The sequence below is a fragment of the Aythya ferina genome (genome assembly GCF_964211825.1).
Source record: "Aythya ferina genome assembly, chromosome: 10".
NCBI classification, from domain to species: domain Eukaryota; kingdom Metazoa; phylum Chordata; class Aves; order Anseriformes; family Anatidae; genus Aythya; species Aythya ferina.
Genome location: NC_140306.1, coordinates 13,790,983 through 13,804,837, shown reverse-complemented (window position 1 = coordinate 13,804,837; position 13,855 = coordinate 13,790,983). Strand labels below are relative to the sequence as shown.

The 13,855-nt window shown below is 61.8% G+C and overlaps 1 protein-coding gene across 5 annotated transcripts in view; it reads right to left on the bottom strand.

Annotated features, from left to right (window-relative positions):
- Positions 1 to 2,037: 2,037 nt before the first annotated feature.
- CACNA2D2 (calcium voltage-gated channel auxiliary subunit alpha2delta 2) overlaps positions 2,038 to 13,855 on the bottom strand; it is a 169,209-nt gene continuing 157,391 nt past the window's right edge. For 3 of the 5 annotated variants that reach the window (XM_084531333.1, XM_084531334.1, XM_084531337.1), the window contains 18 exons: positions 12,951 to 13,027; positions 11,767 to 11,787; positions 9,921 to 9,981; positions 5,648 to 5,745; positions 5,446 to 5,536; positions 5,223 to 5,285; positions 5,015 to 5,118; positions 4,839 to 4,937; positions 4,629 to 4,723; positions 4,399 to 4,446; positions 4,223 to 4,294; positions 3,892 to 4,044; positions 3,755 to 3,807; positions 3,595 to 3,650; positions 3,353 to 3,476; positions 3,161 to 3,270; positions 2,959 to 3,047; positions 2,038 to 2,630 (listed from right to left, as the gene is read on the bottom strand). In XM_084531333.1, the coding sequence (XP_084387459.1) occupies positions 2,502 to 2,630; positions 2,959 to 3,047; positions 3,161 to 3,270; positions 3,353 to 3,476; positions 3,595 to 3,650; positions 3,755 to 3,807; positions 3,892 to 4,044; positions 4,223 to 4,294; positions 4,399 to 4,446; positions 4,629 to 4,723; positions 4,839 to 4,937; positions 5,015 to 5,118; positions 5,223 to 5,285; positions 5,446 to 5,536; positions 5,648 to 5,745; positions 9,921 to 9,981; positions 11,767 to 11,787; positions 12,951 to 13,027 (1,543 nt within the window). In that variant the 3' untranslated portion in view covers positions 2,038 to 2,501. The remainder of the gene's footprint in view (positions 2,631 to 2,958; positions 3,048 to 3,160; positions 3,271 to 3,352; positions 3,477 to 3,594; positions 3,651 to 3,754; positions 3,808 to 3,891; positions 4,045 to 4,222; positions 4,295 to 4,398; positions 4,447 to 4,628; positions 4,724 to 4,838; positions 4,938 to 5,014; positions 5,119 to 5,222; positions 5,286 to 5,445; positions 5,537 to 5,647; positions 5,746 to 9,920; positions 9,982 to 11,766; positions 11,788 to 12,950; positions 13,028 to 13,855) is intronic. The other 2 variants (XM_084531335.1, XM_084531336.1) reach the window with 1 other exon arrangement.

Below are 13,855 nucleotides of genomic sequence, written 5' to 3'. Positions count from 1 at the left end.
TGTGATGTGGGTATGGGGGACATGGGATGTAGGTATGGGGGACGCGGACATGGGACATGGATGTTGGGGACATGGGATGAGTATGGGGTGGACATGGGGGCACAGGGGGTGTAGGTATGGGGGTATGGGTATGGGGGACACAGGTACAGGGGACACGGACATGGGGACATGGACACAGGGACAGGGGCATGGGGACATGGACATATGGGGGACATGGACATGGGGGACATGGACATGGGGGATGTGGTATGGGGGACACAGGTACAGGGGACATGGGATACGGGACGAGTATGATACGAACATGGGGGCACAGGGGACATAGATATGGGGGATGTGGACACAGGGGACGTGGATGTGGGGGACATGGGGACACAGGCAGGGACACGGGGACACGGTACGGGGGTTGGGGGACGTGGTTTGGGGACACAGGTGGGCACGGGGGGGTTGCCCCGGGGGGACACGGACACGGGGGACATGGGGGAGTCACGAGGGACGTGGGCATGGGACGGGGAGAGGGGACACACAGGGGACACGGCCCCACGGGACATGGGGACGAGGGGACACGGGGCCGGGGGGAGCCTGGGGGCCCTGCCCACGGCCTCACAAACCCACCCGTGCCCCCCACCCCGGTCCCTGCTGTGTCCCCCAGGCCCCGGCACAGCGAGGGGACACAACGGGGTCCCTGTCCCCCCCTCCCCAAAGGGAAATGACGCAGCCACCGCCTGTGAAGTGAAAATATGAACATTATTTAATAACTGAGTCTCTGTAATAAACCATTTGAAAATATTTTACAAGGAGTCACACGCACGATATCTTACAAATCGTCTGTTTGTTGGTTTTTTTTTTTTGGGGGGGGGGGAGTTTTCCGACTCTTCTGTACAAAAAAAAAAAAAAAAGAAAAAAAAAAGAAAATAAATTAAAGGAAACTAATTAAAAAAAAAAAAACAAAAAACAAAAAACCAAAAACCAACCCAAAGCCTTTTGGATGAGCAGAGAGAAGCTTTCGGGGTGGGGAAGGGGCAGGCCACGGCCCCGGTTGGCGGGGCGGGGGCCGTGCCGTCCCCCCCGCTCCTGGATTTGACCGCAAAGGAGGCTACATGTGCATATTTATAGGGTCTGTATAGTGGCGGGGGGCTCGCGCAGCACCTAACTAGACTACAGCAGTACACACACTCCCGGTAACACAGAGCCATCTGTTCAAACACGGGTCCCAGAGACAGTAACCAAACACACACTGAGAAAGCTACAAGCGGAATGACCAGTAATTAACCCCAGCGCTAATTAGCGCCTCCACGGCCCCCTCCCCGCCGTCCCCGGTGGTCCGTGGGTTTGCTCCTGTCCCCCGATCCCTCCCATCCCTCCCACCCCAAAAAAAAAAACCCACGCCTGTGGGGCTGGAGCTGGGGGCACCCAGCGGGGACCTGGTGGCACCCGGCACGGCCCCGCTGGGGACACGGGCGGCTCGGGGACAGGTGGCGTGTCCCTTTGGGGACACACAGCACGTCCCTTTTGGGGTCACACAGCTTGTCCCACTGGGGACACACAGCGTGTCCTTTTGGGGATGCATAGCACACCCCATTTGGGGACACACAGCTTGTCCCATCTGGGGACACACGACGCATCCCCTTTGGGGACACACGTCCCGTCCCGTTTGGGGACACACAGCGCGTCCCTTTGGGGCCCGGTCCCGCTGGCCGGCACGCGGTTTCTTTGGCAGGGCGGGACGGAGGGGCCGAGCAGGGCTGGGGCGGGCGGACGGGAAGGGTTTCACAGTGATCTGCAGAACGGAAAAGAAAAAAAAAAAAAGTACTTTTTTTTTTTGTGTTTTTTTTTTTTTTCCTCCTTTTTCACCCCAATTTCTGTGCCCAAGGATGAATGAGAGCAGATGAGCTGAGAGCGGGGACCGTGGGCTCGGCCCCGTCCCGGCAAAGGCGACGCCTGGCTCCCCGCAGGGACGCTGCCACCCGCCGCTGTCCTCCCGCACGCCCGGGGGGCCGGGTACCCCCCCGATAAATCATACCGACCGTCTCCATCACCTTCCCTATTTTCAGGTTATATTTTTTCCCCCCTCTTTTTTTTTTTTTTCTCGTTTTTTTTTTTTTTGTTGTTGTTGTTTTTCCCCACGTGTCCTCGTCGCTGGCCACAAACGCCGTCATCGTTCTCCAGGCTGAAACTCAACGTAGAAAGATCTGGTTTAAAATCTTCAGGCTAAAAAAATAGGCGAGGGACCGGGGGGGGAGAAGGATGATGTGGTGTGGGGGGGGGGCACAAGGCGGGGGCTTTCCGAGTCCGAGCGGCCGGGGCGGCCGGACGCCCTCCTGGTTTTTTTTGGGGGGGCCCCTGCCCGCACCCCGGCTCTTCTTTGGATGCGGCCGTGGGGAGCGCAGGGGGGGGCGTCCCCGGGGCTGGGGGGGTCCCCAGGGAGGTGGCTCCCGTCCCGCCGGGGCCTCGGGAGGGGATGGAGATGGAGGCTGAGAGAACAGGAGGGCGGCGGGCGCGGGTTAAAGGCAGGCGGCCGGGGGCAGCGGGTGCCGGCTGGCGCTGGAGTAGAGGAGCAGCAGCTGCAGGGAGAGCAGGACCCCGAGGGAGGGGGCGAAGGAAGCCCCTCGGCCGCAGTCTGAGGTATCTTCCTGGGGGGGCAAAGGGAGAGCGGCCGTGGGGCACCCCCGGAGCTGCCGCCGAGCCCCAGGGGCACCCGATGTGACCCCAATGTGCCTCGTCCCCTGCCCCCACCCCCTAGACCCCCACAGTGCTGCCCACCAAGACCCCCACGGCTCCGCTCCCCCAGGGTCCCCCCAGGGCTCCGATCTCCCCCCCGGGCATCCCCCCACAGCTCCATTCCCCCCCCAGGAGGTCACCCCATGGCTCAGCCCCCCCCAGGGATCCCCCAGAGCTCTGCTCCCCTCCCCGTGGGCAGCCCCCCGCCCCGATCCCTCCCTCCCCGCGCCCCCCACGTACGGTTGCATTGTAGTCGAAGCAGATGTGGGGACCTTTCCGGTAGCGGGGCCTGTCCACCAGCTCACACTGGTTCGGGTCTCTCGGGGGAGCTTCGCGGGTCAAGGAAACGACGGGGACCAGGGTGGCGGTGGCGGGGACGACCCCAACCACGGGGCAGCCCCCCCCCGACCCCGCACCCCCCCTACGCCCCCCCAAAGGATACCCCTGACCTCCGCCTGCAGCAGCTTGACGGACTCGCACTGGCTGCAGAGGGGTTTGTCGGCCACCACGAAGAGCAGGTTGGTGTTGGCCAGCCTCTGCGCGTGGAACAGCCTGGGGGGCACGAGGTTGGTCACCATCCCGTCCCCAAAGCCCACGGGGCCATGCAGCCCCCCAGCCTTGGGGACAGACCCACCTGGAGCAGTTCCCGCAGTCGATGATGGCGTTGTAGGTGGCGTTGACGGTGCTGAAGTAGTACTGCGTCTGCTTCATGATGCAGCTCGTCTCCCGGGCCTCCATGCTGTCCGCCGTCACGTCCTCTGCGCCCGCACAGTGCCGTGGGACGGGGGCGTGGGGGGTGCAGGAGGCCCGGGGCTGCATGTCCCCGGCCAGGGGGATGTCACCCGCCCGCCCCCACGTCCCCGTCCCTGCACTCACCCGTCTGGAACCAGCTGCTGTAGGTGAGGCCGTAGAGGAACTGCTGGAAGAGGGACCTGGGGACACAGTGCACGGCCACGTGAGCTGTGCCGGCCCTGGGGACGCGCCGGTGTCCCCCAGGGGCATCCCAGGGAGGGGACGCAGCACCGATGGCACTCACCAGGCGGCGGCTGAGGTCCACCAGGCGAGGTTCAGCAGGTCGGCCACGGTGGGCTGTGAGCAAGGAGAGGGGCAGGAGTGAGGCAGCGGGTCACGGCGTGGTGCCGGGGCGCCCCACGGGTCCCTGGGGGCACTCACCACGAAGACGCCGCGGGGAGCAGCCCCCGTGTTGCTCTGGGCCTCGGGGGCGCAGACAGACTGGAAGTCGTAGGACTCCTTGCGGGCGTAGAAGGAGTTGTTGTAGAGGGCGGACATCAGGTTGGCGTCCACCTCGCTGAAGAACTTGCCCACCTGGATGGGGACACCGCAAACTGGGTCTGCACCAAGTCTGCACGGTGGGACCGTGCCTCCAGGGCTCCCACGGCGGGGATTCGGGGGGTGTGTAACACCACGTGTGGCACGAGGCTGGAGTCCTCAGCTCCCTCGTGCACCCCAGGAGAGGAGCGTTTTGGGGGGCTGCAGCGCTCACCTGGTACCAGTGATCCTCCTGGTTGGAGAGCACCAGGAAGCCTCCGTCGTCAATGAGGACGCAGATGAGGTCCTGGGGAAGGAAAACGGGGTCACCCTGAGGGGAGGAAGGGGGAAAGGGGCCAGCAGGCCCCCCACCGGACCCCCACTGCGCCCCCAGCCCTGCCCACCACCCACCTTGTTGTTGGCCTCGCAGTCCATCTCGCAGCTGCTCGAGGGGTCGCACTGTCAACCGAAATGGGGTTAGGGGCACTGTCCTCCCCTGCCAGGGCCACCCGTCCCCAGCGGGATGTCCCCAGTGAGCCAGAGGGAACACGGGCAGCACAGCCCGGCAGTGCTCCCCAGCCACCACCCTGCTGAGCAGAGCCCAGTCCCTGTCCCTGTCCCCGTCCCTGTCCCCAGCATACCCGCCGGGCGCCCAGCTGGTCGCGGTCCGTCCGGTTGCTTGCCAGCACCTTGAACTTCTCCGCCCAGGCCTCCAGGTCCAGCTTCACCCCCACCACTGGGGAAGAGCAAAGGGGAGCCGCAGGCAGCGGGGGGGACGGGGTCAGCCCCGGCTCGGGGTGGGGACAGGGCTGTCCCCAGCCCTGTGGCACCGGGACCCGGCCCCTGCTCACCTGCCGGCTTCAGCGTCTTGCCCCCGATGCTGAGCTCCACAGCGGTGCTCACCAGGATCCCAATGGTGTTGTTCTCCAGATCCAGCCCCCGGTATCCAGCTGCAGAGGGCAGGGGTGACATGAGGGGACATGCAGGGCCAGCCTGGGACACCTTGTGGCGCCCCGCTGGCACTCACCGTCCCGGTAGGGTGGTTTGAAGATGTAGCCCTTGTTATCCAGGCTCCTGCGGTAGAAGCTGGCATTGAAGGGCTCCGGTTCCTCCTCCCAGTCATCCGCAGCCCTGGAAAGGAGCAGACACGGTCGTGGATGTCACTTGTTCCCAGCTCTGCCATCAGATGTGTCATCACGAGGGGCCGGGCACGCAAACCCCGCCAGCACACTCACTTGTTGGGGAAGACGCGGGTGATGCCCCCATCGGTGGCAGCGAAGACAGCCAGGAGACTGTACCTGCAGGGAGAGGGGACGGGGATGCCGGGCGTTGGCAGGGTTTTGCTCACCCCCCTGGCTCCGTCCCTGTCCCCCGTCCCACCCCACGATGTCCCTGAGCCCCTCTGCCCTTGCGTCCCCAGGGGCGGCTGCGGGGAAGGGTCCCCTGGCCCCTGCCTACGTGTTGAGGTCCTGGTCCTTCCAGACGCGCTCCACCAGCTGCTGCGTGATGCCCGTGTCGAGGATCAGGTTGTGCAGGAGGAAATTGTCACCTTGGGAGAGGAGGAGCAGGAGGTGAGGGCCGGTGCCCGCAGGGCCACCCGCGCCCCGGCGCTGCCACCCCACGCCCCGCGCCCCGCTGCGAGCCGGCCCTGGCTACTCACACTGCTTGGAGTCTGGGGTCACCTTTTCCATGAGGGCAATAAAGTTCTCCAGGAACTCGGTGTTGTTATCCGACAAGTCGAGGTCTTTGCAATACTCTCTGGGGTTTGGGTGACAACGTTTGTGGTTCGCAAGGATGGAAAAGGTAAGGTCAGTTTTCCCCCCGCGCTGGTTGTGCTCGTGTCCCCTCTCCTGCCGGGCTCCGGCCAGGTGCCCACGGGCCCCGTGTCACCTCCTCGCCCCGTGGAGAGCCACGCCGGGCTGTGGGCAGCTCTGCCACCTGCCGTGCCCCTGGCTCTGTCACCTCTGTGGGCACTGCGGTGCCACCAAAGCACCGTCACCTCCCTGGAGGTGCGCGAGCCCCAGGGCTGCCCTCGCAGGTGCTGGATGATGTCTGAAGGCATCCCAGTTTGCCCAGTTTGCCACAAACTGATGCACCCCTGCCCCTGCTCTCCCCGTACTGGGAGAGTGCCACCACTTCTGCCACCGCGCCCCGTGTCCCCGCTTGTACCCACCGGCAGCAGGACTTACCTTGGGCTCACGCTGGGGACCCTGGGGACAGGGAGGGCAGCAACACCGTGCCCACCCGGCCCTTTGCACCCCAGGGCCAGCTGCTGGCATGTCCGGGGCGATTTTGGGGAGGGGGCTGCCTTGGGACCCCCTCCCTGGGTCGCCGCGTCCCCGCTCAGGGGGGAGCAGCCACCTGCACGGCCACGCGGACGCGCGCGGACACAGGGACTTGCACACCCATGGGGAGAACACGGGATATACGGTTTCTGAAAATGACCACGCTGTAGGGCACCCCCTGGTTCGTGCTGGCGGGGAGGGGGCTCATGGAGCTGCTCCCAGGATTTAGAGCACTCACCCTGAGTTCCAGACCCCCACCTTTTTTTTTTTTTTTTTTTTTTTTTTTTTTTTTTTTTTTGCACCCAAAGCTCTGCAGATCGAGCTGCAAAAGCCGTGCCCACCCTGACCCCTAACTAAACAGCCCCGGGGGGCAGCGTGGGGCAGAGTCACTCCTTCCTGCCCCACCTCCGGCACCATCCTGACTGCATCGATGGGCTGGGTTCATAAAAATAGCAGTTTTATGTTTCTCCTTAAGGTTCTGCTTTGGCTCCTGCATTTCTCAGACCTCACTGCCCCGGAGCATTGCACCTGAGACAACCCCAGAGCCACTGTGACAGCTCTTCAGCTGCGCATTTTGAGTGATTTTTGTAATGAATCAGTAAACTGAGCAATGACCGCTGAGGGCATGGGGCACCCGTGGGTGCTGCAAGCAGCCGTGTGCTGTAGGATCGCCCCGCTGATGTCCCCGCGAACTGCAGCCATAAAGTACCCACCAGCAGGCCCCATCAATGTGAGGCTGGTGCCGTGCCCAAGGTTTGGGGTACGCCGGTGCCAGATGGGGCACATCTGTCCAGGTGGGGCAGGAGTGCTGTGGGCAGCCAGCTGGCTGGGCTTATCTGCAGGGCTTTAAACTAGCCGTGGTGGGGAAGGGGATGTGCCCCTGAGTGAAGGAAGCACGCCTGAGAACACTGTCCCTCTAATTAACAGCTGGGAAATACGCGTGACCTGTCCCGGCGTGATCAGGAATAGTTTTGGAGACGTGGTGTGACCAACTGCCCCGCTGAAGTGCCTTGACACCAACGCACGCAGCACAGAAAGCAGGCAAGAAGTGCAAACCACGGTGCAATTAGACAAATCCGAGCTGATTGCTGTCATGGAAACGTGGTGGGACCGACCACGTAACTGCAACACCGGGAGAGAGGGCTGCAAGCTCCTCAGAAGGGATGGGCAGGGAAGGGAGGGGGTGTTGCCCTCTACATTAGGGAAGGGATTGTTTGTGAAGAGGAGCCTCTGAGAAACAGCCATGGGCAGGTGGAGAGCTTGTGGGTGCATCGAGGATCGCACCAATAAAGGCCAGCTGGTGGCTGGGGCCTTCTCCAGGCCGCCTGATCCATGGAGCCCATGGACGAGGCCTTCGTGCTGCAACTACAAGAAGCTGCAACTACAAGAAGCGCCGCGCTCACACGCCCTCATCCCCACGGGGGACTTTGACCTCCTGGGTGTCTGCGGGGAAAGCTGCAGGGCTGGGAGCACCCCAGGAGGTTCACAGACTGCGGCGAGGATAACTGCTCCAGGCACCAGCCAAACCGCCCAGAGGAGAAGCGTTGCTGGGCCTGGTGCTCACCAGTGTGGAAGAGCTCAAGAAAGAGGTCGAGACTGGAGGCAGTCTGGGCTGCAGTGACCATGCCCTGGTTGGGTTGGTGATTTTGAGGAATACAGGGCCTGGCAAAGAGCAAAGTGAGGCCCTGGACTTTCAAAGAGCAAACTTCAAGCTATTTAAAGACCTAGGAGCTGAGATCCCCTGAACACTGTCCGTAGGGACAAAGGAGCTGAGCAGAGCTGGAGACTCTTTAAGGAGGTTTTCCTTAGCGCACAAGAACTCTCCAGCCCCCTGTGTAAAAAGGCAGGGAGGGGGGGCAGATAACTGGGATGGCTGCACAAGGACCTGCTGGTCAGAATGAGGCACCAGAAGGAAATGCACAGACTGTGGGAGCAGGGACATGTGCTGGGAAGGGCACAGGGATGCGGTGCAGATGTGCAGGGATGGGATCAGGAAAGCCAAGGCATGGATGGGACTGAGCTTGGTGAGGGACAACAGGAAGGGACTCAGCAGGTTTGAGGCCACCCGATGAAACTAAACACCTACAAGTCTATGGGGCCTGATGACATCCATCCCAGGGTGCTGAGGGAACTGGCTGATGTAGCCGCCAAGCCTCTCTCCATCATATGTGGAATGTCCTGACAGTTGGGTGAAGTCCCTGGTGAATGAAAGAGGGGGAAACATCACTCCCATTTTTAAAAAGGGTAGGAAGGAAAACCCAGAGAACTACAGACCGGTGAGCCTCACCTCCGTGCCTGGCAAGATCATGGAACAGATCCTCCTGGAAACTATGTCGAGGCACGTGCAAGACAAAGAGGTGATCTGAGACAGCCAGCACGGCTTCACCAAGGGCAAATCGTGGCTGACCACTCTGGTGGCCTTCTGTGATGGAGTGACTGCATCAGTCGGCAAGCTAACACCAACCAATGTCATCTGCCTGGACTTCTGCTAGGCCTCTGGCATGGCCCCACATGACATCCTGGTCTCCAAATTGGAGAGAGATGGATTTTCTGGGTGGATCATTCAGTGGATAAGCTTGAGAAGTGGGCCTGCATGAACCTAGTGAGGTTCAACAAGGCCAAGTAGAGAGAGCTGCATCTGGGACGGGTCAATCCCAGACAGGACAGACTGGGAGAAGAGCTCATTGAGAACAGCCCTGCAGAGAAGGACTTGGGGGTTCTGGTGGATGAGAAGCTCGACATGAGCCAGCAGTGAGCACCTGCAGCCCAGAAGGGCAACTGCATCCCGGGCTGTGTCACAAGGAGCGGCCAGCAGGGGAGGGAGGTGATTGTCCCCCTCTGCTCTGCCCTCCTGAGGCCCCACCTGCAGTGCTGCGTCCAGGCCTGGGGCCCCCAGCACGAGAAGGATGTGGGGCTGTTAGAGCGGGTCCAGAGGAGGGCCACAAAGCTGATCAGAGGCTGGATCAGCTCTCCTGTGAAGAAAGGCTGAGAGAGCCAGGGATGTTCAGTCTGAAGAAGAGAAGACTTCATTGAGACCTCACTGCAACCTTTCAGTACTTGAAGGGGACTGAAAAAAAAGATGACAGGACAAGGGGAAATAGTTTTAAACTAAAGGAGGGGAGATTTAGATTGGATGTTAGGAAGGAATTCTTCCCTCAGAGGGTGGTGAGCCACTGGCCCAGGCTGCCCAGAGAAGCTGTGGATGCCCCATCCCGGGAGGTGTCAAGGCCAGGTTGGACGAGACCCTGAGCAACCCGATCTAGTGGGTGGCGTCCCTGCCTATGGCCGGGGGTTGGAACTGGGTCATCTCCGAGGTCCCTCCCAACCCAGGCGCGTCTGTCTGTCTGTCTGTCTGGGATTTTCAGAAACTATACCTATATATGCACGCGCGCAGGCGGGGCTACGCCGCGTCCATATATACCGCGTCCATACAGAGCGCACCGCGCGACCGGCTGGGCAGGGGCGAGCAACGCCGCCCCCGTGGGGGACCGCAGCCCCTGTCACCGCACGGCACGCGGGCACACGACACAGACAGCAGCGGGGGACAGGCACGACGAGGCGAGGGGAGGTGGGAGAATGGGAGAATGGGGGGGGTCAGCGGGGCCGGGGAGGGGATGCACACCTCGGCAAGCGCACACACAGAGCTACCTGGGAGCAATGAACACATGTCCCTCCGACTCAAAGCTGTTTGGCAGCAGGTATTCAAAATCTGCAACAGAAAGGCGACGTTATCCGGCGGGGGCTGCCAACGGGGGCGCCGGGGGGCGTTAGGAGGGAGAGAGACAGACAAGAGAGAGAGGGCAGGGAAAGAGACCGGCTGCGTCGGTGACAAGAGAGAAAGGAGAGGCCGTCGTGCCGGCCGGCCGCCCCCCACGTTGGGAGGATTTGGACCGAATTGGCTGGTTGGCGGCGCGAGCGCGCTCGGCTCGGCGGGGCGGCACGCGGGGACACGCGTGCAGGCGCTCGCACACATATATAGGCACGCGTCCACGTGCGTATATATGCGCGGCTGGTGGCGTCTCTCTCTTATTAGGGTCATCGACAACGGGAGGGAACCGCATGCTGTGCTCGTGGGCGCAGGAGAACCACCGAAACACTTGGTCGTCAGAGAGAAAAGGAGATTTCAGGCATCGGCATGGCCAAACCGGGCACCTTGACGAGGACAGTCCAACCAGCGGCTCGTCCCGGGGCGAGGGGACGCGCAACGCACCGCGGGGTCCCGCCGCGGGCACCCCCCTCCCGTCCCCGGGGCGGCGGGACCCCCCGGGGACGTGCGTGGGGAGGTGCCACGGGACACCCCGGGGTCCCCATGGTGTCGCCCCCCCACCCCGGCGGGCACCGCCGCCCCCCTCAGTGCGTTGCGCGGCCCAGCCCGGCCGGAGGTTGGACTGTTGCTCTCCGAGGGCTGTAGGCAGGGGCTGGGTACAAGCCGATGAGAGGAAGAGGAGGAGGAGGAGGAGAGGAGTACAAAACACTCGTACTGAGCCCATCCGCATCGCCATCGCAGGGGCGCCGGGAGGAGGCAACTCAAGGCTGATGGGACAGGGCTGAGGGGGACGCTTGCGCCTCCGCCTGCTGCCACCCCCGATCTCCTGTCCCTGCTGTCCCCTCCCCATCCTCCCCCCGGAGCCACACGGGTGCCGGGCTGACCCAGGCCAGGGGATGCACCCCACATGGCAGGGGGACGTGGGCCACGTCCCACTGTGGGTGGCATCGGTGACAACCGTGGGGTGAGCGCCCTGAGCCCCCCCCTCCACACAAAGGAGCTCCAAGTCCCGGGGTGAGAGCTGGTGCCAGGACAGGGCCGATGCCCTCCCCGTGGAGCAGGGGACACGGGGACATCGGGGGCTGCCCCAAGAAGCCCGACCCAGAGGGTGAAGGTGGTGGCGGGAGCGACGTTGAGGGCACCGCCGGGGTCCCTGGGCCCCATCCCCCCACCCCGCACCCCCCAGCCCCGCTCTGCACAGCCCTATCCCGTTCAGGTTGAGTTGTCTTAGAGGGGGGGGAAGCGAAGGAGCCGGGGTCGGGGGGGGGAGAAGAGAGCTGGAGGGGTGAGAGCAGGGAGAGGGCGGCAAGAAGAGGGATCGGCGGAGGAGGAAGAGCAGGATCCAGGGCTGGCTACGAAAAACCTCATCAATCAGAAAGGGTTTCGGATGAGACCGGCTCTTGAGCGGTGTCAGGTCGGATTTCGGAGCGATGCACGGGAAGGGAGTGGGGGTAACCGTGGGAAAGCTCTCATGGACATAACAAGACATGTTGCTTCCAAATAAAGGGGGGGCTGGAGGAGTGGGGGACGAGGAGGAGGAGGAGGAGGAGGAGGAGGAAGGAGGAGGCAGGGGGTCGGTGGTGGTTTGCAGGTTCGGCAAACGGGCAGGGAGATGGGCAAGCAGGGGGGGGGAGAGGTGGGGGAGCCGTGGAGGCAGGGCTGGGGGGGCCGGACACGGGGCAGGGACGGGGTGGTGAAGGTGAGTGGTCTGAGACTGAAAATACTTGCCCTTCATTTTGATGTTTGGTACTGTGTGAATCCACCATAGAGAGAAAGCAAGAAAAACAACAAACAAAAAAACAACAAACAAAAAAAAAGGGGGTTGGGTGGAAAGGGGGAAGGGGGGCACAAACAATATTTTATTCAATCGCCGTTTGAATAAAAATATTGTGTATCATAATCATACCAAAAGGAAACCTCTTGCAAAAAAACGACATGAAAAAGAAAAGGAAAGAAATAAAAAAAAAAATAATAAAACCAACCAGTAAAGAAACCAAAAGGCCACAGTGAAATAATAAAAAAAGATGCCAAGATATCACCAGAGAAATATATAGATATATATTCAGTACTCCAAAGGAAAATGAGAGTCAGTAGCAAACACTTGCAACAGTCTTGATACAGCAACGCTCTCGCTGCGTCAGCGGGGCATGCAGAAAGTCCAGGCTGGGGGAGGCAGGGGGGGGGAGCGGGGTTTGGGGTTCGGGGACCCCCCTCCCGGGACGGGCCCGGCGCGGTCCCCGCGGGGCGCACGGCGGCCGGAGGGGCCGGGGGGCGTCGCTGGGGGCTCCACGCCAGCCCCGCGACGGGGGGAGAGGGGTTTGGGGTCTGGGGTGGGGTTAGGGGGGGGAGAGAGAGAGAGAGAGAGGGGGCCAGGCTAACACACAAGTACACGGATTAATTCGAAAGGAAAGGCAAAAAATCGAAAGCAACCCAAAGCGAACTCATCGAAACGAGAAGAATGGTCGAAAGCAAAAGAAGAATCGTAATAAAACGAAGGAAATAAAGAAATAAATAATAATAATAATAATTAAAAAAAAAAAAAAGAAAAGACCCATGCAGACTTTCACAGGCTTGCAAGTTCTCTGGCTGCTGCAGCGCTCCCTGACCCCAGCAGGCGCCTGCCCCTCGGGTGCTGGGGGCGCATCGTGCCGGGGTGCAGCCCTGGCACCCCCAGGCGCAGCTGGCCCCTGCCTCAGCGTGTGTGCGCTCACCTCCTCACGCCTCTTTTATTTATTTATTTATTTTTAACTTCTTTCTTTATTTTTCATCATTATTTTGCTTTCCTCTCACAGCTATTCTCATCCCTTTTCTCATCGGGCTTCGCTTCGTTCTGTCCCCCCCCGACAGCCGTTTCTGGGGGGGCCGGGGCAGAGGGTGTGCGGGGGGGCACGGGGAGGGCAGGGGCTACTTACACTTCACTTGCAGGATCTGGTCGCTGAGGTTGGCCTGGATGTAGTAGGTGCTGTAGGGCGGCAGGACCAGCCCCAGGCTGCGGAGGGGAAAGCAGATGGGCAGTGTGAGGCTCAGCACCCACCCGGCGCCGTCCCATGTGGGCACCCACTGACACCACGCGGCACCCAGGGACACCCCTGAGGCACCCACGGGTGTCCTGGAGTGCCCGAGGATGTCCTGGGCTGTCCACGGACATCCCGGGGCACCCAAGGCTATCCTGGGGCACTCAGGGACATCCTGGGGCACTCAGGGACATTGTGGAGCACCCCGGGATGTTCTGGAGCACCCAGGACCACCATGGGGCACCCAGGAAAATCCCAGAGCACCTGGGGACATCCTGGAGCACCCAGGGACATCCTGGAGCACCCAGGGACATCCTGGAGCACCCAGGACCACCAGGGGGCACCTGGAGCTCCCCAAGACCATTCCTGGAGCTCCCGGTGCCATCCTGAAGCACCCAGGGATGTCCTGGGGCCACCCCCTGAGCACAGGGGAGGTGAGGAGCCTGCCCAGCCAAGGCTGAGATGGGTACCAAGGGTACCGAGTGCCTGCCAGGTACCAAAGGAGATGCACGTGGAGGAGGGACCAGCTGTCCCCACACAAGGGAGGAAGCCAGGAAGAGCCGCAGCCCTCGAAGGAAGAGCCAGAAGCTGCCCGGTTTGGGGAGAAAGAAGAAAACTGTTACGTGGGCACCAGCTCCGGGTGAATCCGTGCACCGGGAGCGTCTGGTGCACCGGGTGCTGGGGATGACGTGGTGATCCTGAAGGTCTCTCCCAACCTAGATGGTTCTGGGGGTTCTGTAAATGTGGAGGGAGCTCTGCTCCCCACCTCCAAAGCAACCTCCTGCGCAATGACCTGCAGCGCG